General features: G+C 38.8%; 2 protein-coding genes and 3 long non-coding RNA genes across 7 annotated transcripts; 2 read left to right on the top strand and 3 right to left on the bottom strand.

The window, feature by feature from the left end:
• Positions 1-1,636: 1,636 nt before the first annotated feature.
• On the bottom strand, positions 1,637-3,280 carry LOC124195885. 2 transcript variants are annotated; one of them, XR_006875460.1, is made up of 3 exons: positions 3,076-3,280; positions 2,876-2,959; positions 1,637-1,979 (listed from the first exon to the last, which is right to left on the bottom strand). It is a non-coding gene; the product is annotated as an uncharacterized LOC124195885 (long non-coding RNA). The 2 variants fall into 2 exon arrangements; XR_006875461.1 differs by lacking the exon at positions 1,637-1,979 and having other exon boundaries at positions 2,512-2,959.
• Positions 3,281-3,288: 8 nt separating this feature from the next.
• On the bottom strand, positions 3,289-9,237 carry LOC124195884. Of its 2 annotated transcripts, XR_006875459.1 has the most exons (6): positions 9,141-9,237; positions 8,535-8,685; positions 7,244-7,499; positions 5,370-5,862; positions 5,202-5,312; positions 3,289-3,430 (listed from the first exon to the last, which is right to left on the bottom strand). It is a non-coding gene; the product is annotated as an uncharacterized LOC124195884 (long non-coding RNA). The 2 variants fall into 2 exon arrangements; XR_006875458.1 differs by lacking the exon at positions 5,370-5,862 and having other exon boundaries at positions 9,141-9,235.
• LOC124195872 (SID1 transmembrane family member 1-like) lies at positions 3,956-8,151 on the top strand. Its single transcript, XM_046590495.1, has 20 exons — positions 3,956-4,115; positions 4,179-4,342; positions 4,413-4,555; positions 4,627-4,776; positions 4,842-4,986; positions 5,061-5,147; positions 5,225-5,353; positions 5,429-5,529; positions 5,607-5,686; positions 5,755-5,978; positions 6,045-6,098; positions 6,161-6,361; positions 6,431-6,487; positions 6,551-6,611; positions 6,679-6,921; positions 6,983-7,047; positions 7,117-7,155; positions 7,227-7,472; positions 7,544-7,657; positions 7,734-8,151. Exons 1-20 carry the CDS (start codon positions 3,986-3,988, stop codon positions 7,794-7,796), a joined length of 2,496 nt encoding a protein of 831 aa, XP_046446451.1. The 5' UTR covers positions 3,956-3,985; the 3' UTR covers positions 7,797-8,151.
• Positions 9,238-9,313: 76 nt separating the features above from the next.
• LOC124195871 (activated CDC42 kinase 1-like) lies at positions 9,314-13,262 on the top strand. The gene is made up of 14 exons (XM_046590494.1): positions 9,314-9,433; positions 9,501-9,648; positions 9,719-9,961; positions 10,026-10,122; positions 10,188-10,290; positions 10,349-10,481; positions 10,547-10,636; positions 10,700-10,752; positions 10,820-10,905; positions 10,964-11,055; positions 11,117-11,373; positions 11,475-11,614; positions 11,680-12,895; positions 13,029-13,262. Exons 2-14 carry the CDS (start codon positions 9,538-9,540, stop codon positions 13,123-13,125), a joined length of 2,718 nt encoding a protein of 905 aa, XP_046446450.1. The 5' UTR covers positions 9,314-9,433; positions 9,501-9,537; the 3' UTR covers positions 13,126-13,262.
• Positions 9,747-11,068, bottom strand: LOC124195883. The gene is made up of 2 exons (XR_006875457.1): positions 10,938-11,068; positions 9,747-10,873 (listed from the first exon to the last, which is right to left on the bottom strand). It is a non-coding gene; the product is annotated as an uncharacterized LOC124195883 (long non-coding RNA).
• Positions 13,263-19,033: the final 5,771 nt, after the last annotated feature.

Below are 19,033 nucleotides of genomic sequence, written 5' to 3'. Positions count from 1 at the left end.
AGTTTGCTTCGAAGGTCACGGAAATCATTACGTAAAGCGTGTCGTGTGATGTAGAGGTTGGGTGAGAAAGTGACGTAAAACATTATCAAGCAAGTACTAAACCCGCTAGGCTTAGGAGGTGAGGGTGAGAAAAAAATTTGTATAAAAGGAGAGAGAAAAGGATACAGACATCAGTTGGGTGAGCATCACCGACACGGCAACAACTGCTGTGGACTGCCTGTACCAACTAGCTTCTTCATCACATTACCAGCTCGCAACATTTGGTAAACATTCCGTTTCTCTACATAGTTTTGTATTACTAAGTCTACTATTGACTATGGGTTAATATGTCATTTGCTATTTAATATCAATGTTTAAATATTTAATTTGTCTATTTAACTATGGCGTCGTGCTGCTGTTGGGTGTTGTATCGTTGATGGCTGGGTCGACCACTGGTGTCCCTATGTTTCCTTCACCAACCCCATCACCAACTGGATTGTTCATCGTTTAACCAGTTCGCAGTTATTGGTAATTTATCAATCCTTCTTTGTTCTTTTTATTAATATGCCGGTTATTGAATATTAATATTAATATTTGTAATTGTTTATTCAACTTTAATGTCGTTCTGCTGTCGGATTTTGTATCGTTGATGGCTGGGTCGACCACTAGTGTACCAATTTCTTTTGGGTACGGATACCAAACATGCCGACGCCCTACTACACAACAACAGCATACGCTTCAGCCGGTTATTACACCATCAAGGCTCCAGTGAATTACACCACAACTTATGATGCCCCGACCTACTACACCGACGTCCTGAATTATAGTTATCCTTCAGTTGCTGCAAGCAGTAAGTGTGTTTCTTTAATTCTCTTTCGGTATTAGACCTCCAGCATTTTGTTTTAGTTGGCATGGGGTGAAGCCAGTAATGGAAACAGATATGGGCTCAACGGGTGTTGCTTTAAATCTCGTGTCTACACACTAGTCTGAAATATTTGAAACATTTTATGTGAGAGGGTAGAGACAATATTTTGGCTTAGGAAAAAATTGCTTTGGACTTATTTTAAGGGGAAGTTCTATACATAACAAGGCATTCAAACATGTGGGGTTTTGTGTTGGAATGTGCGTGGTTAATGGGCAGCGAAACTGAAATTTATCTTCTGCAAGAATTCTTTTAAATAGTATAATCCATGAAGTGTTGTTAACCCTTGACTAGCACATGCGCATTGAGTTTTTACATGCCAAGTCGTTTTTTAATCATTCTCATTTCTCCAATGTCAATTGCTGTTTATAAAGTGAGATTTAAGACAAAACTATTTGGTGTTCATTTTGATATTGGTTGTTTTGTTGTAGACATATTCTTATATTGTTTAGTTTAACTAGTGTTTTGTGACAATTCAAATTTTCCTACTTGTTTTTGTGTCACTTTATAATTGAACATTGATGTTGATATTTTCATTGTCTAGTTAACTGGCTTCGTGATGCTGTTGAATGCTTTATCGTTGCTGGCTGAGTCGACCACTGGTGTACCGATGTCCCCTGGGTATGGCGGATACCAAGCCGCAACGCTGCTGTCTTACAACACAACAACATAGGTGACGACGTGTTACTACACCGTGCCGTCCAATTACTACACCGAAAAGGCGGAATCCCGGCCCGGGTGCAGGTTGAACTCTACAATGGTAATTGAAAAATAATTAATAAACACGTCATCAGTTGGAACATGTTGAAAATATACCTAAATCTAATTTTAAACATTCTAAAATAACGTACGAGTGTACGACTCTTTAGCACACATACGCAGACTAAAACGTAAGCAATATACTAACCTACTTGATTTATCTTAAAAGTACATTCCAACAAAAACAATCCTCCCTCTTGGCCAGTCTAAACTTTGCAGTTTCAAAGCTATGTGAAAGATCCAGTTGGAAATGCAAGATATTCACTTCACTCAGCATCTGTTACAGCAGGTTACCAGCGAATGAGTGTTTCGGGATCCGCTAGGCAACAGCAAAAATTTGAAGTCGAAATAAGAAAGCATTTCTTTCTACAAAATGTACCTATGAAGTGAAATAACAAAGAGAAAAAAGGCTACAACCAGTTTAGCCGCATTTCCCCCCCTAAAAAAAATGGGCAGACAATCAACTAGACATTTCTCAAATAGCCAAATATCTGCAACATCTTTTTCACTAATAAATCTATGAAAGCAAAGGCAAGGTGTAAACACATTAAACTGTACCACAGTAAACTGAAGGTTTCCTGGCGGATTTACTACAACGCAATATCGCACACTGTTATAAGAGCTAATGAATAATAGCACACACACAAAAAAGCTGCAGCACACAGATGATACCGATAACTCAAGCGAAAATTTTTTTTTCAGGTTTTTTCTTCCAAGGAAGGACCAATATTCCTCTCCTCACCCTAAGTTAACGACGCGATTCTAATTTGTTATTTTCAAACAAATTAAAGCAAAAGATGCAGCCCTTTCTCTACGTTTTACCCGTGATGATATATTGGTTTTGGTTGGTCGATTTAAACGCCCAATGTAATGTAGTACCTCTTCACTTTGTAGTTAAGAAGAGTTGCACCGACAAAATTAAAACAACACTTATTAAACTCTTAAAATTTGCAGAGCCCCAATTCACTAAAGTTAAGGTGTAGGAGCGAAAGGAGAGGATCAAAATTATAGAAGAAAAACGAAAGTGTGATGCCTAAGCTGAACGGGGAAACTACACTACACAAATCGGAATATCACAAAATAACTCGTAAACTTATTCATGGGGGAAAAAAATCCTACCTAAGTAACAAACCCCACAACTCGAACAACAAGCAGGCTCAACAATACTTCTTAAAACCAACAAACTTTGCCACCCCGTAAAATTCTCAATCTCACCAGGCTGCTAAGCGTTCATCTTGACGTCACCCAGCATCAGCGATACCCACGCCACTACACGGCATCGTCTGCAGAAAAACCTTACTAAAAAAGAAAAAAATATCTGGTTGAACTACATATATGCCATCCTAAAAAAAATTACGAGATTGCATAACGAAATAAAAAAATAATTAAAACTGGGTTTATCTGTTGAGACTCACTATTTGATTTAAGGGAAAATCTGTGTACGCTAGATCAGAAATGATCAAATTAGGCTCCTCGTCGGGATGATCAAATGCAACTATGTGAAGAGTTGACACAACACAGAACTTCAACAATGACGAGGAGAATCTCATGTTGTCCGTCACATCACCTGAAATTAAATAGAAAATCATAAAAAATTAAAGCGGTGACTTGCAGGACTTAATATAAATCATACTTTAATTAAACGCCATATTGTGTTTGAGCCTTTGAGGTTTACTGATACTGGCCGAGTTTTGCAGAATGCAGATGTGCCAAACTGTGAGAACCGGATATGGGGAAGCAGCGCGGCCAATTTATGAATCTCGTCCCCGCCTAATAAAATGATTTGAAAAATATTTTAATTTTAAGTGGATACATAAGTAAAAAAAATGTTGATAGTATCAGTTATTGTACCCCGGTACTAAAGATCTGAAAGTATGCTGCATATGTTATATTATGTTACACGCCGTCGCTGTTATTACCGCACTGTGATTCGTTTTCCGGCACTGACAGATGCCAGAAGATTCCGCTGGATCAGAATATATTCAAACGTGTTATATTATACTACACTTTCGATTCCCCTACTGCGTGAGCTTTGCTGAATCATTATTCCTTGTCGTTCATGGCTATCGACGAAACAATAATTTCAAATTATTTCACTGAAATCCTGTCAGCAGCTATGCGAAGCGAAATTTACAGAATTAAAGCCCGCCACACTTGGGTTGAAAATGCGAACGTAGTATGCCGCAAGACAAATAGGTGGCTTTTAAAATTTCTATGTAGATTTTATACGCAAACGGGAAAAAAGTTGCACCATTCTACACGAGACGTGAAAAAGGGGTTTGCGGTAGGCGTTTTAACTAGTCACTCTTCGATGGTTTGAATGATATGGCTACCGCTACCGCCGCCATCAAATTAAAGTTCCTTTTGATACCAGCTATCGTTACTGCTTTAATGGGAACGTATTTTACTGCACTGTACATCGAGAGTCCCGCCAAGGAGAGAGATATTTTCAAACGTTTGGTTACTTTTACTCGGTTTGATTTAAATTTGTCAATAACGTCCTTTTCTTTTTAAATAGAAAATAGTCATTCAGTTGTCAGAAGAGACTTTAGATATGACACTTCAGTTATCAACAATCAGCAAAAGGTGAATGTCGACGAAGATGCGGAACTGTATCAAAACTACAGTTTTAATGTCAACTCAACATTGGAATATAGGTTCAAGTATTCATACGAACAAGACGTAAATATATAAATTAAATCTACCATAAAGAAAATTGTACTAACAGTCCTCATATCGTCTGATATATTAGCTTGCCTCGAATCAAGCTATATCTATCCAGGTCACTAGCAAACCTGTTAATAGAGACAATCCTGTTCATGTAGTTGTTAAGCAACAAAAAGCAATTGTTTCGTGGCAACTACCGCTTCTGTTAGAAACGTCAAGTGGATCATTGTAAATTGTACCATTTTTCTTGATTGGCCTTATTTGACCTTATCAAAACTAATCATAATTTCTTACGTTAGTCAAGAATACAGCAGTGCAAGCCGCCAGCTTTGCACTGAACGCAATAACGTTACGGTCAAGCACGAATTTGTTCTTGGTGTGTCAACATCAAATCCCCAAAATTTAAGCGTTGTGGCTTCTGTTACTCCTGTTCAAGATTTTGTGGTCAAGTAAGTTCACGTCTTATCTTCATAATATTAATTTCCGTTACTAAAAATATGTTTCAACTTTTTAGATTAGACGGAAACGGTACGGTCACGTTAGCGGCTTCTGAGCCTAAGTATTATCAATTTTTGTTTCCGGTAAATGTTACGCATGTACTACTTACAGTTAAATCGGATGATGACTACTGCATGTTGGTTTCCGTTCAAAACCTATCGGTAGGCCTACTAGCAAACTCTTGACCCACTTCCGCTTCCGTGATTAAACTATCGAAACATTTACTTTTCAATAGTACCCTGCAGTGTTTGATACGGATCAGGAATTACGGTATGGTGGAATTCGGCAAACACTTATGAACAAAACTGGAATGGCGATAAGCGTAAGTGATATCAAATAAAGTTAATTATGGTGTAAGAAAAAGGATATATTATACCTCGGTGTTTGTATTCTGTTCAGCGAGAACGATTCCCCGATGGATTCTTCGTTGTTTTCGTCGTCAAGGCTGACGATTATGAATGTACAGGCAAGCGCACAGCTTCATCGCCTATGAGAAAGAAAACGGTTCATTTTGCGATTCACGAGATGGTACTAAGGAATGTACAATAATTGCGTATTGTTGTTTCACGACGAATTTCTGTTTTATCCACTGATCGAATTTAGGTTAGTTACGATAATTACAGATACGCTGTTTTCGGAGTTTTGGGAATATTTGCTATTTTCTATATTGGAGTTTTCGTATCATTTTGTTTTAATTGTGGAAAGTAAGTAATTTCCTTAATAATTGCACGTCAATATGCTAATGCTTTTTCGTCTCTTTTGTTGTCCTTTTTTTCTATAGTACCATACCCACTGAACTACTGGAGCCGAGTTTAGTTGAAGTAGAGAACACAGCTTCAAGTCATAGTCCCACAGCCGCTTGTAATTTAGAAAATAAATCAAAATCAATTTTATAATTTAATTTCTATAATTTACTTTACATTCCAAAGCTGCCATTAGTCCAACTCTTGACTCGACGGATGTGGAATCAGAACTTCTTAATTCACTCTCATGTTCCTCTCCGGACTTAATCGGTGTTGATCAAATGTCTGACGCATCTAGTGATTTAAATGTTATTAGGACCAAAAAATATCTTGTCGTGGCCGATCTTTCCCACAAAGGGTCAGGGTCCCATGTAAAAAATTCGTGGCTTTACAAGCGGCATTTATGGATTGCAAGTTTTCTAATTATAATTGTATGTGAATATTTAATTGATGACATTGTTTTACATTTTCTGAAGGTCTCTCTATTTTATGCTCTACCTGTGATACAGCTTGTCACCATTTACCAAAACGTATGTATAGCAATTATTTTAACTTTTACTTAAAAATACATTTATTCAATTATACTATACAGATGATGAACGACACGGGTGACCAGGATCTGTGCTACTTCAATTTTCTCTGCGCCCATCCCAGGTGGAATTTTACGGATTTCAACCACATCTACTCAAATCTCGGTTACATATTACTGGGCATCCTTTTCCATATCAGTACCGCGCACAGAAAATTTCTTAGGCGAAAACTCTCAAAAGAAAATCGTGATCGGCTGGAAGAGGTAATTGAATCCTATTTGGCTTTATCGTTTCATGAACGCCAATATCATATCGTCTCTATTATTTTAAAGCATTACGGAATTCCTCAACATTACGGCCTGTTTTACGCTATGGGAACGGCATTATTGGTACATACCTGGGTTTATTTCATCTGTACCCTAACTAGTAATTATTAACTTCCTTTTCAAAAGGTCGAAGGGTTACTAAGTGCCTGTTACCACATATGCCCTACACGCGCCAACTTTCAGTTCGGTAATGCCTTCGCAATTTCATGAGCAAAACAAATCACCCGGAATTAATCCTTATTGTTTTTTTGTAGACACAACTTTTATGTACGTTATTTGCATACTTTGTACGTTAAAGATCTACCAAAGTCGCCATCCAGACATCAATGCCGAAGCCCAGGAAGCATTTAAGGTTCTAGCTGCCGTCGCTGTACTATGCGTCTTCTCACTATTTATTGAGGACATGTTGGTTTTTCAAATCTTCGTCTTTTTCATTCATCTCTTCGCATGTCTAGCTATATCTACTCGAGTGTACTATATGGGCACATGGAAAATGAGTATGTTCATTTGTTTAGATACCAAAAGTTTTACTTTTTGAAACAAATTTCTCTACTGCAGACTTTGGAGCTTTCAAACGAATTTATTGTGTGTTTCGGAACGATTTCAAAGCTGGACTATCAAACGTAAAGTATTTTACTTGAATACTTATTCTCGTTAAGTCAATTAATCACTATTTTACGGCGCTAAAACAGTGCTGCCGACCAATGTACGTCGATCGAATGATCCTATTGGTAAGGCTAACATCTTGGTCAACATTTAAACCCCGTATAGCAACTATTTACATATTTGGTATTAATTACAGGTCATAGGAATGCTTACCAATATTGGTTGGGCGATGTATGGATTGGTGTACCGGCCTCCAGATTTCGCTTCCTACATGTTGGGAATCCTCGTCACTAATCTGTTTTTGTATTTCACTTTCTACATCTTCATGAAAGTGTGGCATGGCGAGAAGATCTTGTGTCACGCGATATTTCACATGGTCTGTGCATTTCTTTTTGGGATTCCCGCGATGTACTTTTTCATCAACAACGCCGCCACTTGGAGTGTAAGCGTTTAAGAGAAGTTTCTTTTCCTATACACAAAAAATAACCGATTAATTGTTTTGATTTGAAACAGAAAACAGCTGCCGAATCCCGAATTTTCAATCGAGAGTGTCAGGTACTCAGTTTCTACGACAATCATGACATTTGGCATTTCCTTTCGGCTGGCAGTCTTTTTTTTTTCTTAATGGTAAAAAATTTAATTTAAAATAAAGATATTTCGTATGATGTTTGAAAACGATGTTTGGGTTTGGTTTGGTTTTCAGACTCTTCTTACTTTGGACGATGACCTCGCTTACACACCACGTGATGAGATTCCAGTCTTCTAAGGCAATTTGTCAATTTGTTTTTGTTTTTTGTTTTGTTTTTTGTGCAATTTTTCTTTTAACAAGTAACCAAAGTCTGGTCAAGTCCAGCGAATAGTGGCTTTGCGTTAACCTCAGATTCTTTGGCTTTACCGTGCTCAAGCCCATGCTGCGAGGGCTCTTTATTAATCGCTTGCATAGGCAGAAGTTGGTGAGTGCCATTCACCTTGTTCTGCCACATTTGTATTAATTTGCCGATAAGCTTTACGCGTAACGGATGAGTGTTCATTAACGTTGCAAATTTAGTAGTTTAAAATAAAACGAAATTTAACGAAATTAAATAATCTGGTTTTTCGAAACTCGTGCCTACATAGTACATTCGAACAAGATGCCTTAAACAAGATGCTTAACTAGATAATATTTAGTTGATTATTCAGTTTAATCTAGTTTTTTTTAATAATTAAAAAACTAAAAAATTTCTAGTTCTCCAAAGTTTTGAAAAAATCTGTATGTAGTTCTTCTGAGTGTTTCAGTTGCTTCACCAACGACAACCACCAAGTGACTTGTTCACATGGATGATGTTGGACAAGAAAACTACGAGGTGACTGAAATTATGCCTACATAATATTTTTCTGATTCAATCTACGACTGGCCTCTAAGCTCTAACAAGAAAAAAGAAAGAGCTGTCTGTGTCTGCCTCGTCAGCTTTTTACACCACCACAAAATAATTCACTCAGGTTTACAAAGTTAAGACAAGCATACCTGCCAAAATAGTAGAATGTCCGTTGTTGGTTGGCTTCCTTGTAGGTTTTATCGATGATTTCTAGTATTTTCACGCACTCTCAAGTCTCAAACATTTAATTTTTAAGAAAAAGACGTTTCATCTTTCATGTGTCGTTCGCTAAATTGTAGTCTGCAATGATCAATGACAAAGGGGAGGGGATGGCCATGTTTTGCATTTGCCAGATTGCGAAAATGAGTTGAAAATTATTATCGATTTTTTAATTGAATTTATCTTAGAAAACCAAATATTCAATAAAAAGTATTGGATCAAAAACTAAATAAAATAAAACCAAATAGGACTAAACAAATCGAATAAAACTGGATAATACAATAAAACTAGGTTTGCCCACGATTTTTTTTCTTTGACGTAACATATTCCAGAACCCGAATTTCTTTAGAGATCTTGCCATTATTCCACGTTTGAAATAGACCGCGGATTGTCGTTTACAAAATTAGGGAATGTGGGCAAGTTCCCAAGTTGGTAGCGGACGACGGGGCATTTTATTGGATGTGAATAAATGTTGATCAAATTCATTCCTATTTATCCAATATTTTACTCATAAAAAAAAATATGAAGAAGCTTACCACGTCTAGCGAAAACTTTCATAGAACTTTGGGTGACCATCCGCCTGATCTGCTGAGTAAATTGCTAGTAAGCCTAGGACATGTACGAACAGCTAGCGCTACTTTATGAATGCGGCCAGGCTTGGAAGTTTTTTTAACGCCATCTATCAGTACTTAGTCAAACACTTTGTTTATTTACATTATGGTGTCAAACGAACCAGTCGATCGATCTGAAACCGTTGATTTCCTTGACTGACCAAATAGATAGTCTTGACGGAAATATGTCGTAACTGCTGCAGCTTCCCACTTTGTTGGTAAATCATGTGTTGCTTTCCCTCCAGTCAAAGATTGTCAGCCCTTTTCCTGTTGACAACTCCCTAGTTGTTAGGTTGTTGTTTCGGCTTAAATAAAAACAGAAATGAGCGTTGGAATCGCTAATAATAATAATACAGAGCTCGCGCTTCTCCATCAACTACTTCAAGATGTTGAGCTGTCTCAGTTTTCTAAAAGAATCATTGAAGATTTACAGGTAATTATGAATTTATTTCAGTTAGGAGATACAGGGTGTGTCCATTAATGAATTGTTATTATTTCAACAGATTTCCAGGGTATCCCATTTTGATTATGTTACAACAGATGACCTCATGAGTATTGGCATGGGAAAGCCAGCTGCACGCAGGCTTCTGGATACAGTAAAAAAACGAAAAGGCACACTGAAGAAAAAACTAATACAAACCTTTATAAACCAAAGTGCTAACAAAGATGCAAAGAATTTAGAAAAATTAACAGGAACTCAGCAACAACAAAATTCTAGTAGCCTAACATGTTTGATAAAAGAAAGTGTAAGTGATATTTTCCTTATTGTTATTCCGATTGACAGTACATTATATTTGTATTACTATTTAGGAACTGAAAATTGGGACACAACTTGGTGATGGATCATTTGGGATTGTGCACAAAGGAGAATGGAATCGATCTGATGGTGTGACAATACCTGTTGCAGGTAAATTGCAGTTAAAGTAAATAAATATTTTAACTTAAATACTTTACTATTATAATTCATTGCAGTTAAAGTACTTAAAGAAGACTTAGTTCAGCATCAAGCTGTTTATGATGATTTTGTAAGAGAAGTAGAAGCCATGCATTCCTTGCAGCACCCATGCCTCATACGGTATAAACTCTTTTCTGCGTACATTCTGTGATTGCATTCAAATGACTGGTATCCTTAGGTTACATGGGGTTGTATTATCACACCCCTTGATGATGGTTACAGAGCTTGCCCCATTAGGCAGTTTACTGGACTATCTACACAAAGAGTGCTCTCATACATCTATTTGCTCTCTTTGGCAATTTGCATCTGAGGTAAAACAGTGAAACTTAATAACCCTTGATTTAATTATATTTAATTTTCTAAACTACGTATTAAGATTGCTTCCGGAATGGCTTTCCTTGAATCTCGTAGGCTGCTTCATCGAGATTTAGCCTGTCGTAATATTTTCCTTACCTCTAAAACCCAGGTACAACTATTGAAAGCAATCAATGTCTGTCTCTCTTTATTTTTTTTTTTAATTTCATATTAGGCCAAAATTGGAGACTTTGGTCTTCTTCGTCCTTTACCTCCTGGTTCGGATTGGTCAGCAGATTTGATTAACTGGAATTTATTCAAATTATTTTATTAATATTATTCTATTTTATAATAGTTACGTCATGACTGAACAAAGGCGAGTGCCGTTTCCCTGGTGTGCTCCTGAATCCTTAAAGTTAAGACAATTTAGTCTTGCTACTGGTAATTATTTTTCCGTCAAATTTCAAGAATACCGTTTTTTATCATTTGAATTTGACAGATGTCTGGATGTTTGGGATTACGTTGTGGGAAATGTACACATTTGGCGAAGAACCATGGGCTGGTTTAAGTGGACACGAAATTCTCAATAAAGTAATTTTACATGAATAATTCAAAACATTTGGCGAAAACAAACACGTTATTTGTCGTATAGATCGATAAAAAAGGCGAAAGATTGATTGATCCTCCTGCGGCCCCTGAAGTCATTTGCAATTTGATGCATCGTTGCTGGGCGGCCAATCCCGCAGATCGCCCACGTTTCAGTGAAATCGTAATCGAATTGACTTCACAATCTCCAGTAACAGTGCGCTGCCGAGGTGAGGACCGACAAGAACCTCAATGGGATGTACCTGTTGGCGCATCAAAGCTAGAAGTTGTTGATGGAGACATCATTGCTGTCATTGACGGACGGTATGCAGTAGTTTTTTTCTATCGAGAGAATCGATCTTTACATAATTGTATGTATATGTTTTTCATTCTAAACAAATAACTCAATTTTCCTTTGCATACAGACCGGATTTCTTTTGGTGGACTGGACAAAATCAGCGTACGTCTGAAATTGGCATTTTTCCACGGTGCTGGACTGAGCCTTTGCGGAGGCGTAACGGCGATGACATAAGTGTACCCCTTAGACATTCCTTCATTCATACTGGTAAAGCAAACTATAAAAACCAAAAAGGTATTACTCAACCGCAACAATGAAAATTCCGTTTTCAGGTCACGGAAGTTCTGTTGGGCCGTCTTGGGGAAGTCCCGCAGCGATTGATGAAGTCTACTTAAGAAATCCAATGGAGCCAGTGGATATACTCAAAATGAAAGATCCCACGTCTATAGAATCTCCGCGTCGAGTAATTGGAGCAGCTGTAAAAACGAAAACGCAATTCAATTACTTTCGCTTGAACGATGACGTGATGGAACCTCAAGGTGGTTCTGCAAGTCCAGTTTCGATGCCAAACACAAACCAGCCAATCTCTTCCAGTTCTCGGGAAGAGTCGTTGTTGATTGATCTCTCCCCAGACACTCCCGTTTCGACCTCAGCTGCCCCAACGCCCTTGCCTTTCTACCAGCAGCTGATCGAGCCTTTAGTGGCCCTTCCTGATCAAAATCGGCTCTACGCTAATTATCCATCACCCTTACCAGCAGCACCTGATACACCAATTACCACCACAAGCCTGGTGACATCTGCAGCTGAATCGGTTTATAGCCCGCATTATTATTCCGAGGTGCCCCTCGAGCCTACTACCCCGACGTTTACTCCGCCGTCGAGTCAAAACACATCACCTGCACGACCTGTCGTTACGGAGGAGTTGAAGAAAAAGCGAGACGAAGCTTTTGACTGGTTGGGTCAAGCACTAGGGGAAATGACGCTGAGCCAATCAAATGGAAGCAATCCGCGAAATTATCAGTGCATCTCAACGGTTTCCGGGCAGCAACCATCTAAAGCCAAAGCTGAGCACGTCTACGGTTTCGAAGATGATTTTTCCGTTGCCATGGGATCATCCGTCCAAACAGCGACGGTAGCGAGCACGTCATCTGCCAACGGTTACCATCGCATTCAGCAGTTGCAGCGCCAGAACCAGGATCAGACTCAGGAGGCAGCTCGACAGCCCATTTATCCCAAGCCTGGCATTTGGACAGATGAATCGTCGTCGCTGTTGTATCCTCCTTCGTGTCCCTCATCACAGCAGATTTATGCGCTTCCAGGGCCGAGTAGGATGTCTGCCGTCCAGACTGCCCATGTGCGTCCCTTCATGGTGGCCATCAACCCGTCCGTGCCACATGTCGACGATGGTGGACGTACCTCTTCCCTTTTGAATCAAGTGGAGCTTTCTACGCCTTGGGCCAGCGAAGCGGAAATTAAGCAGGCTTTGGTCATCCATAATGGAAACGTATTTGAAGCCGTTCGCTTTCTCCAGGTCGAAAAACTCTACCGGTAAGGGAAAAATGAATTAGTTTTCTTCTCTCTGACGTCTAGTCTGCTGATGTTAAAACACCTGTGATGCAACATTCAATTTCTCGTAACCGGCTCCTTTATTTTTAATGGTTCTTTTTTATTTTTCTTCCAGACTGGGATTGTGCTCCAAGGCCGTGTGTGTCAAGGCGCTCGAGGCCACTAGCTGGGATTTGGAAAAGGCAGCTTCTAGCCTGTTGGATGCCGTTTAGAAGAGAAACACATTTTTTTCTTCTTCTTCTTTATATGTTTGTTGGTTTTCCATTGAAATGTGCCACTCGTCTGTTCCAAAGCGAGTTCAACCTTTGCCTGCCGCAATTTTTCTTTTTGTATACAAGAATCTCGGGTTTTTCTTTTTTCTTTCATTAACATGTTTCTTCGGCATGCCGTCGGCCGGTTGATCGCCTGCCAATCGTGTTATTTATGGTTTAATTTTTGGCGGAGTAGGTCTTCTTCTTCGACGAAGAAAAGAAAAAGCACAAAAATGTGAATGCTCTTTTGATCCTATTGATGTCTAACATGTATTTTTAAACCACAATCTTTCCTTCGTGATTCATTATTCTAGAGTTTGGAGGTAAAGAAGGGAGAAAAGGAATTCAGGGAGCAATACTAAACCGTGTACTGCTCTCCTTGGTCAAAAACCGCACACTGCCGACTTGACTAAGGCTGTACATTGTGCGCTCATTTTTATTTCATTTTCTTAACCGTGGGTTTTTTTTTCTGGTCCCCGTATCATTACCTAATGGGGATACCGTAACAGCCAGAAGAATGTCGGTTTAGAAGGGAGGGTTCGTTGGGAACGGTTGGCTTTCTCTTTAACAAAAGAAAATGTTTGAAGGATTATTACCTACACATCCGGGCTCCAACAGATGGACTATTATGAAACACATATTTCATGCAACTTTGTCCGAAACAATTGGGTAGACACAACAAAAAAAAAAAACACAAATTTTTACGACGCGAGATGAGCCTCGATAGTTTGGTTTCAAATAGGCAACTGCAATGTTTGTACTCTGTGACACCCAGCTGTCTAGACAAAGTCGTTTTCGCTTCGCTATTTCCTTTTTTTATCCATATAATATGGCATATAAAAGTAGAGATGGAGTAGTCGTGTAGGTTCTATCAGGGAAATGTGTACGTGTTTTCTCTACGTTTTGATACAAACATGACAATCCCAGGGCTTGTGTAAATTATATGACTCGGAATAGACATACGCACACACAGTCGGCCATTAAAAAATAAATAGTTCTTTGGACGAAATATGATTGGTAACAATAACCAAGGAATGTCGTGGGAATAACACCCCCAGAGTATATTGCATAAATCTAAACACACAAAAGGGGCCCTTCTTTTATTTTCTCACAAATTTAATGCGCCCATTAATCATTTAGGCTCCGGGATAGAAATCCCGACACACGAAAGCCGCAGTTAAAAACAGAGACTTTGTGTGTTTTCTTTTTGGCTCGTTTGGAGCTAATCATTATTTCCATCAAGCTCCCAAGGAAAAATGATTAGCCTCGCCTTATTCATCACACACATCTCGTGTATTATAGAGTTTATTCAAACAGTTTACCTTTTTAAAAAAACACTGTAATAATAAAAACTAACAACAATAATGTGAATCAATCGGTGGTCAAAATGATCATCCCGTATTTGAAAAACGGAATTGCTCGCTATTTGTTGGAATTGTTAATGTCCCGGAAAAGTACAACCCGGGCAAAAATACGTGCCCACATAATATGTGGTGATGGCGGTTGGGCTGAGACCATATAATACTCTGCGGTCAGCTTGCTTGCTGCTATATACGCCACTGATGGTTTCCTACGTATACTGTTGGAAAAGAAAAAAAAAAAGACCTGCCCATTTGAGGATTGAGGTTAGACAGCAGTGCTGACTTTGCCGGCCGGCGTTTTAACTGGCTGGAAACAATCTGTGCTAGAGAGTCTCTGTTTCTTGTACACGTAGTACATAAAATCGTTTGTGTGTGCAGTAAGATCTATATATAGGCGGGGTTTTCACATTGCCGGATTATCCGGGTGATTCGAGTCGTTGGGTGGAAATCTTCATCGCAGTAGACTATCGAGTAGCGTTGCAAATTTAGTTTTAAAAAAAGACGAAATAAAACTAAATTCAATCATTTGGTTTTTCGAAAATATGATAAAATGAAATCAAAATTTAGTTTTTTTTTACAGTTAATTACAAGATAATAAACTGGATAATATTCAGTTTATTATGAAGTTTTAACTCTTTTTTAAACTCATTTAAAAACTCAGCTAGTCCTCAATGTTTTGAAAAAACCTGCACGAGTGCTTGTTTAAGTTGAACAGTGAAAACCAACGACAACTACCAAGTGACTTGTTCACATGGATGATGTTTGACAAGAAAACAATGAAATGTCTAAAATGATGCCTTCGTTTTTGTTTCTAATTCAACTTCAGACTAGTCTCTGACAAGAAAGAAAAGAGCTCTATTCCTGTACCTGCCAGCTTTTTACACCACAAAATAATTCACACACTCAGGTTTACAAAATTAAGACAAGCATACCTGCCAAAATAGTAGAATGATCGTGGTGAAGTGCACGAACAATTTCCTTGTAGGTTTTATGTATAATTTTTAGTATTTTATCACACTGTCGAAAATTTAAAACGATAAAGACGTTTCGGTTTCATACTTTCATGTATCGTTCGCTGAACCTGAACTGGTTGTCTGCAATCTGTCACGGCACGGTTTTGCATTTGCCAGATTGCAAAAATGATTCGAAAATTGACTCATAAAAAATTAAAATTAATCAAATAAAACCGAGTTTAATAAGATAAAACTAGATATTGGCAAAACTAGATTTGCAACGCTATTATCGAGTCTACGTCTGAAGATTAATACACAAACCTAAATGTTTGTTTGGAATGTCTTGTAATACACGTTTCAGGTCGATGGTCGCTGCCAATTAGAGCGCATTCCGCGACGAATCGATTTTAAAAACGATCGATCAGATATTGGAATATTCACTCGTGGTACATTGATGCAATAATGCCCGAAAACCGGCTCTTGGCATATTTGATTGATTTTGCATGTCGTCACGAATTCTCCGGTAATCAATCACCGCATCGAAGCGGGGCTGAAAGTTCTCATGAGAGAGAGAGACGATTGAACGTCAAGTCTCGACTTATTTCGTAACTTTATGTTACGATGCAATCAGGGATTGTGTGATGTTTGAAGAAAAGCGGTTTTTTCCTGAACTTTTTTGAAGAATCTTCTCGAATTAGGTTAAATAATTTAAGTCCAAATCAGTCACGGATCAAAATTGTCTTCCATGAGGATACTAGACGATTAATATACCCCACATATTTCTTCGACTGTTGGGGACATTTTTCCGTTTGAAGATCCGCTTCGGATTGATTTTTAACGACCTCCAGACTTTCGTTGAACATCCAAGCGTCATGCAGTACGAAGTTAACGACCTACAACCTAGGTTCCTCTTATTTTTGGCCTCGTTTGAAGAATAGAATTCGAAAAAAAAAAAAAGGCTGACGGAGGTTTCAAGTTCAAGTGGGTTAACGGTACCTCCATATTATGCACACACTCCGAGGACGAATAAGACTGCGCTGGCGCTAGGAATATTATAAAAGAGAAGAATTTTATGACGATATTTTTCCTCTCTCGGACTTTCACCGTCTGTGTGTGTGTTGCTGGCGGTGGTTCAAAACTCGGAGGGTCCGGGTTCATGGCCTGAAAGAAAAAGAAAATAAAGAAAAAGGGTCAGAAAAAGGTATAGAGCCTGGTGGTGTGGCTGCTGCTGGGCTTTCACAAGACACACAAATTTAGTGCCCGGTGATATATCGACTTTTTTACGACCTAGGACATGAGAGAGCCTGGGACTCTGCTGTCTACTAGGAGACAGTATAAAAAGCCTGTCAACCGGCGCGATGTAGTGTCATAGACAGGGGCGAGCGCATGTCGACGAATCTTTTTTGTTTTTTCTCTCTAAACACAAAACAGACTTTGTCTTCTTCTCTCGCATTATTCAGCGAATCGTATAGAAACCCGTGACTTTATTGATATTCCGTCGGCGAGTGCGCAGCAGCAGCAGCAGCAGCAGCGACGACGGGCTATCATGTCAATGACCACATGTCCCTTCTTCTTCTTCATCCACGTTCGTTTCTCTCTAGCTCCTTTTGCGGTCGAGCAATGCACAGATTTGTCGTTGATTTGCTGTTTTGTTTCGTTTTATTTTTCTTCTCGCTATATTCAAAATAGACCGCGACCTATACGTTGTGTGTGCAGAAAAGACTCGCCCTCCTATACATGGACGTGGACGGAAATATACGTTTTATTTGTGCACGTTTTTTCTTCGTTTTTTTTTTTTCGTTTTAGACGCCTCGTTGTATAAAAAGAGTGGAGAGCTCACACGCGTTTGCAAATGCTCACGTCCGCGGGATCCGAGTTTCCCGTCACATTTGGCCGCGACACACGCACACACTCACGCACCGTTTGTCTTAGGGCCTATAATCACCACTTTCATTTCACAGTCCTTAACTTTGTCTTGTTTTCTTCTTCTTCCAGCTCCCGTTAGATATATTTCACATTTCCAGCAGTGTACAAATATAGGACTACGACAGACTCTGTCTGTCTGTCTCTGTTTGGGCTGTCGAGAATTTAGATGGTTAAAAATCCGTTGATGAAAGAAACCGCAAATATTGTGTAGTACTGCTCCTCCTTTTTTTCTTCTTGACGGCGTTCCAACTGGTTTATTTTTCCGTTGCTGTCAAGCGAAAAAGGAAAGAGAGTCAGTCAGTCGGTTGCTACTGGTCATCATCTTTTCTCCTCGACAGACACTTTTTTTTTTCCTTCCATTTTTTAAAAAATAGAAAGAGAGAGAAAAAAAATGACTATTTCGGTGCTGTTGTGTGTACATGGCGACGGCAGCCATTTCTATAATACTCACGTTGGTCGGTTGGGGGAGTCTCGATATAGATTATGGTAGAAGCCTCTCCCGTTTTGGTACCGCCTGCACACGACAACAAAACAAAACTGCAGCCGAGTACAACTGCCAGCATTCCTTGGCTCAATTTTTATTCACGTTTTTTCTTAACTTTGCTCGGGTTTTTTTGTTCCCCCCCCCCCCCCCGTGAAATTCACATGATAGCAGATGGACATTAATAATATCTGACATTTGCTCGTACAATGTCTGAAACGTTTCCAGATTGCAAAATGTTATTGGTGTAGTAGTAAACTCGAGCATTCCCGACTTGTTTATAATAATCTTTTTTTCAAAAAATGCCGACCGTCGACCGTCCCTTCGCCGCCGGCTTCTTGACCGACGTGAACTGAAATTGAAAGACGAAACTCTTTTTTTTTTTAAATTTTGTTATTTTTTAAAAATATGTAATCGCCAGCAGACGGGCCCCACAGTGTTTCCATCAAGAGTTATGTTGCTGTCTACCATTTCACAGATGCAGATGGAATCAAATGCTAATCTAATTGAGTAAATAAATAAAAGCTTTCGGAGAACTGGAACCAAATCAAATATTAAGCGATAGTGTATAATTGAAAAAGATGGATTTTGTGTTGTGCGTCTGCTGACATTTGGTAATTCCATCTGTCCCCAACCTCGGCATGAAATCATTTCGTTCGGGAAAATTCGTTTTTCTTCTTCTTTTTTTTAGTTTACAAAATAAAATGGGAATCAATGTCCATCAGTTGGAGATTTCACGGTTAAAGAAGGAAAAAGTCGAGCAGATCCGGATTATAAATTCTGAAACGACCATCAGGCAAACTGTTCCAAGTCAATTGAAAAGATTTAATTTAGTATTTTTAAAATATAGCTTTGAACGGGGAAGGAAAAAAAAACGAATAAATCCCAACGAACCGAGATTATATCGAATCAGATTGTTAAGAAATAAAGTTCAACAGAGCATCATTTCCGGAGCTTTAAAGTCTTCTTTTTTGGGGGGGGGGGATCAGCTTTAAATAAAACATCTTTCGAGTTGAATTGCTCAGCCATTCAACCGTGCAAAAACCTGCATTTCTCTAAATTGGCATTCAAGTCTTGTGGTATGAATAAGTTGGTACGTTCGAATAAGAAAACCCAAAAAAGAATTTCTCTTTTTTTTTTGGGAATAA

The sequence above is a fragment of the Daphnia pulex genome, chromosome 6 (genome assembly GCF_021134715.1).
Source record: "Daphnia pulex isolate KAP4 chromosome 6, ASM2113471v1".
In the NCBI taxonomy this organism is placed as follows: domain Eukaryota; kingdom Metazoa; phylum Arthropoda; class Branchiopoda; order Diplostraca; family Daphniidae; genus Daphnia; species Daphnia pulex.
The sequence above is the reverse complement of the archived record's forward strand: the minus strand, read 5'-3'. Positions and strand labels throughout refer to the sequence as shown.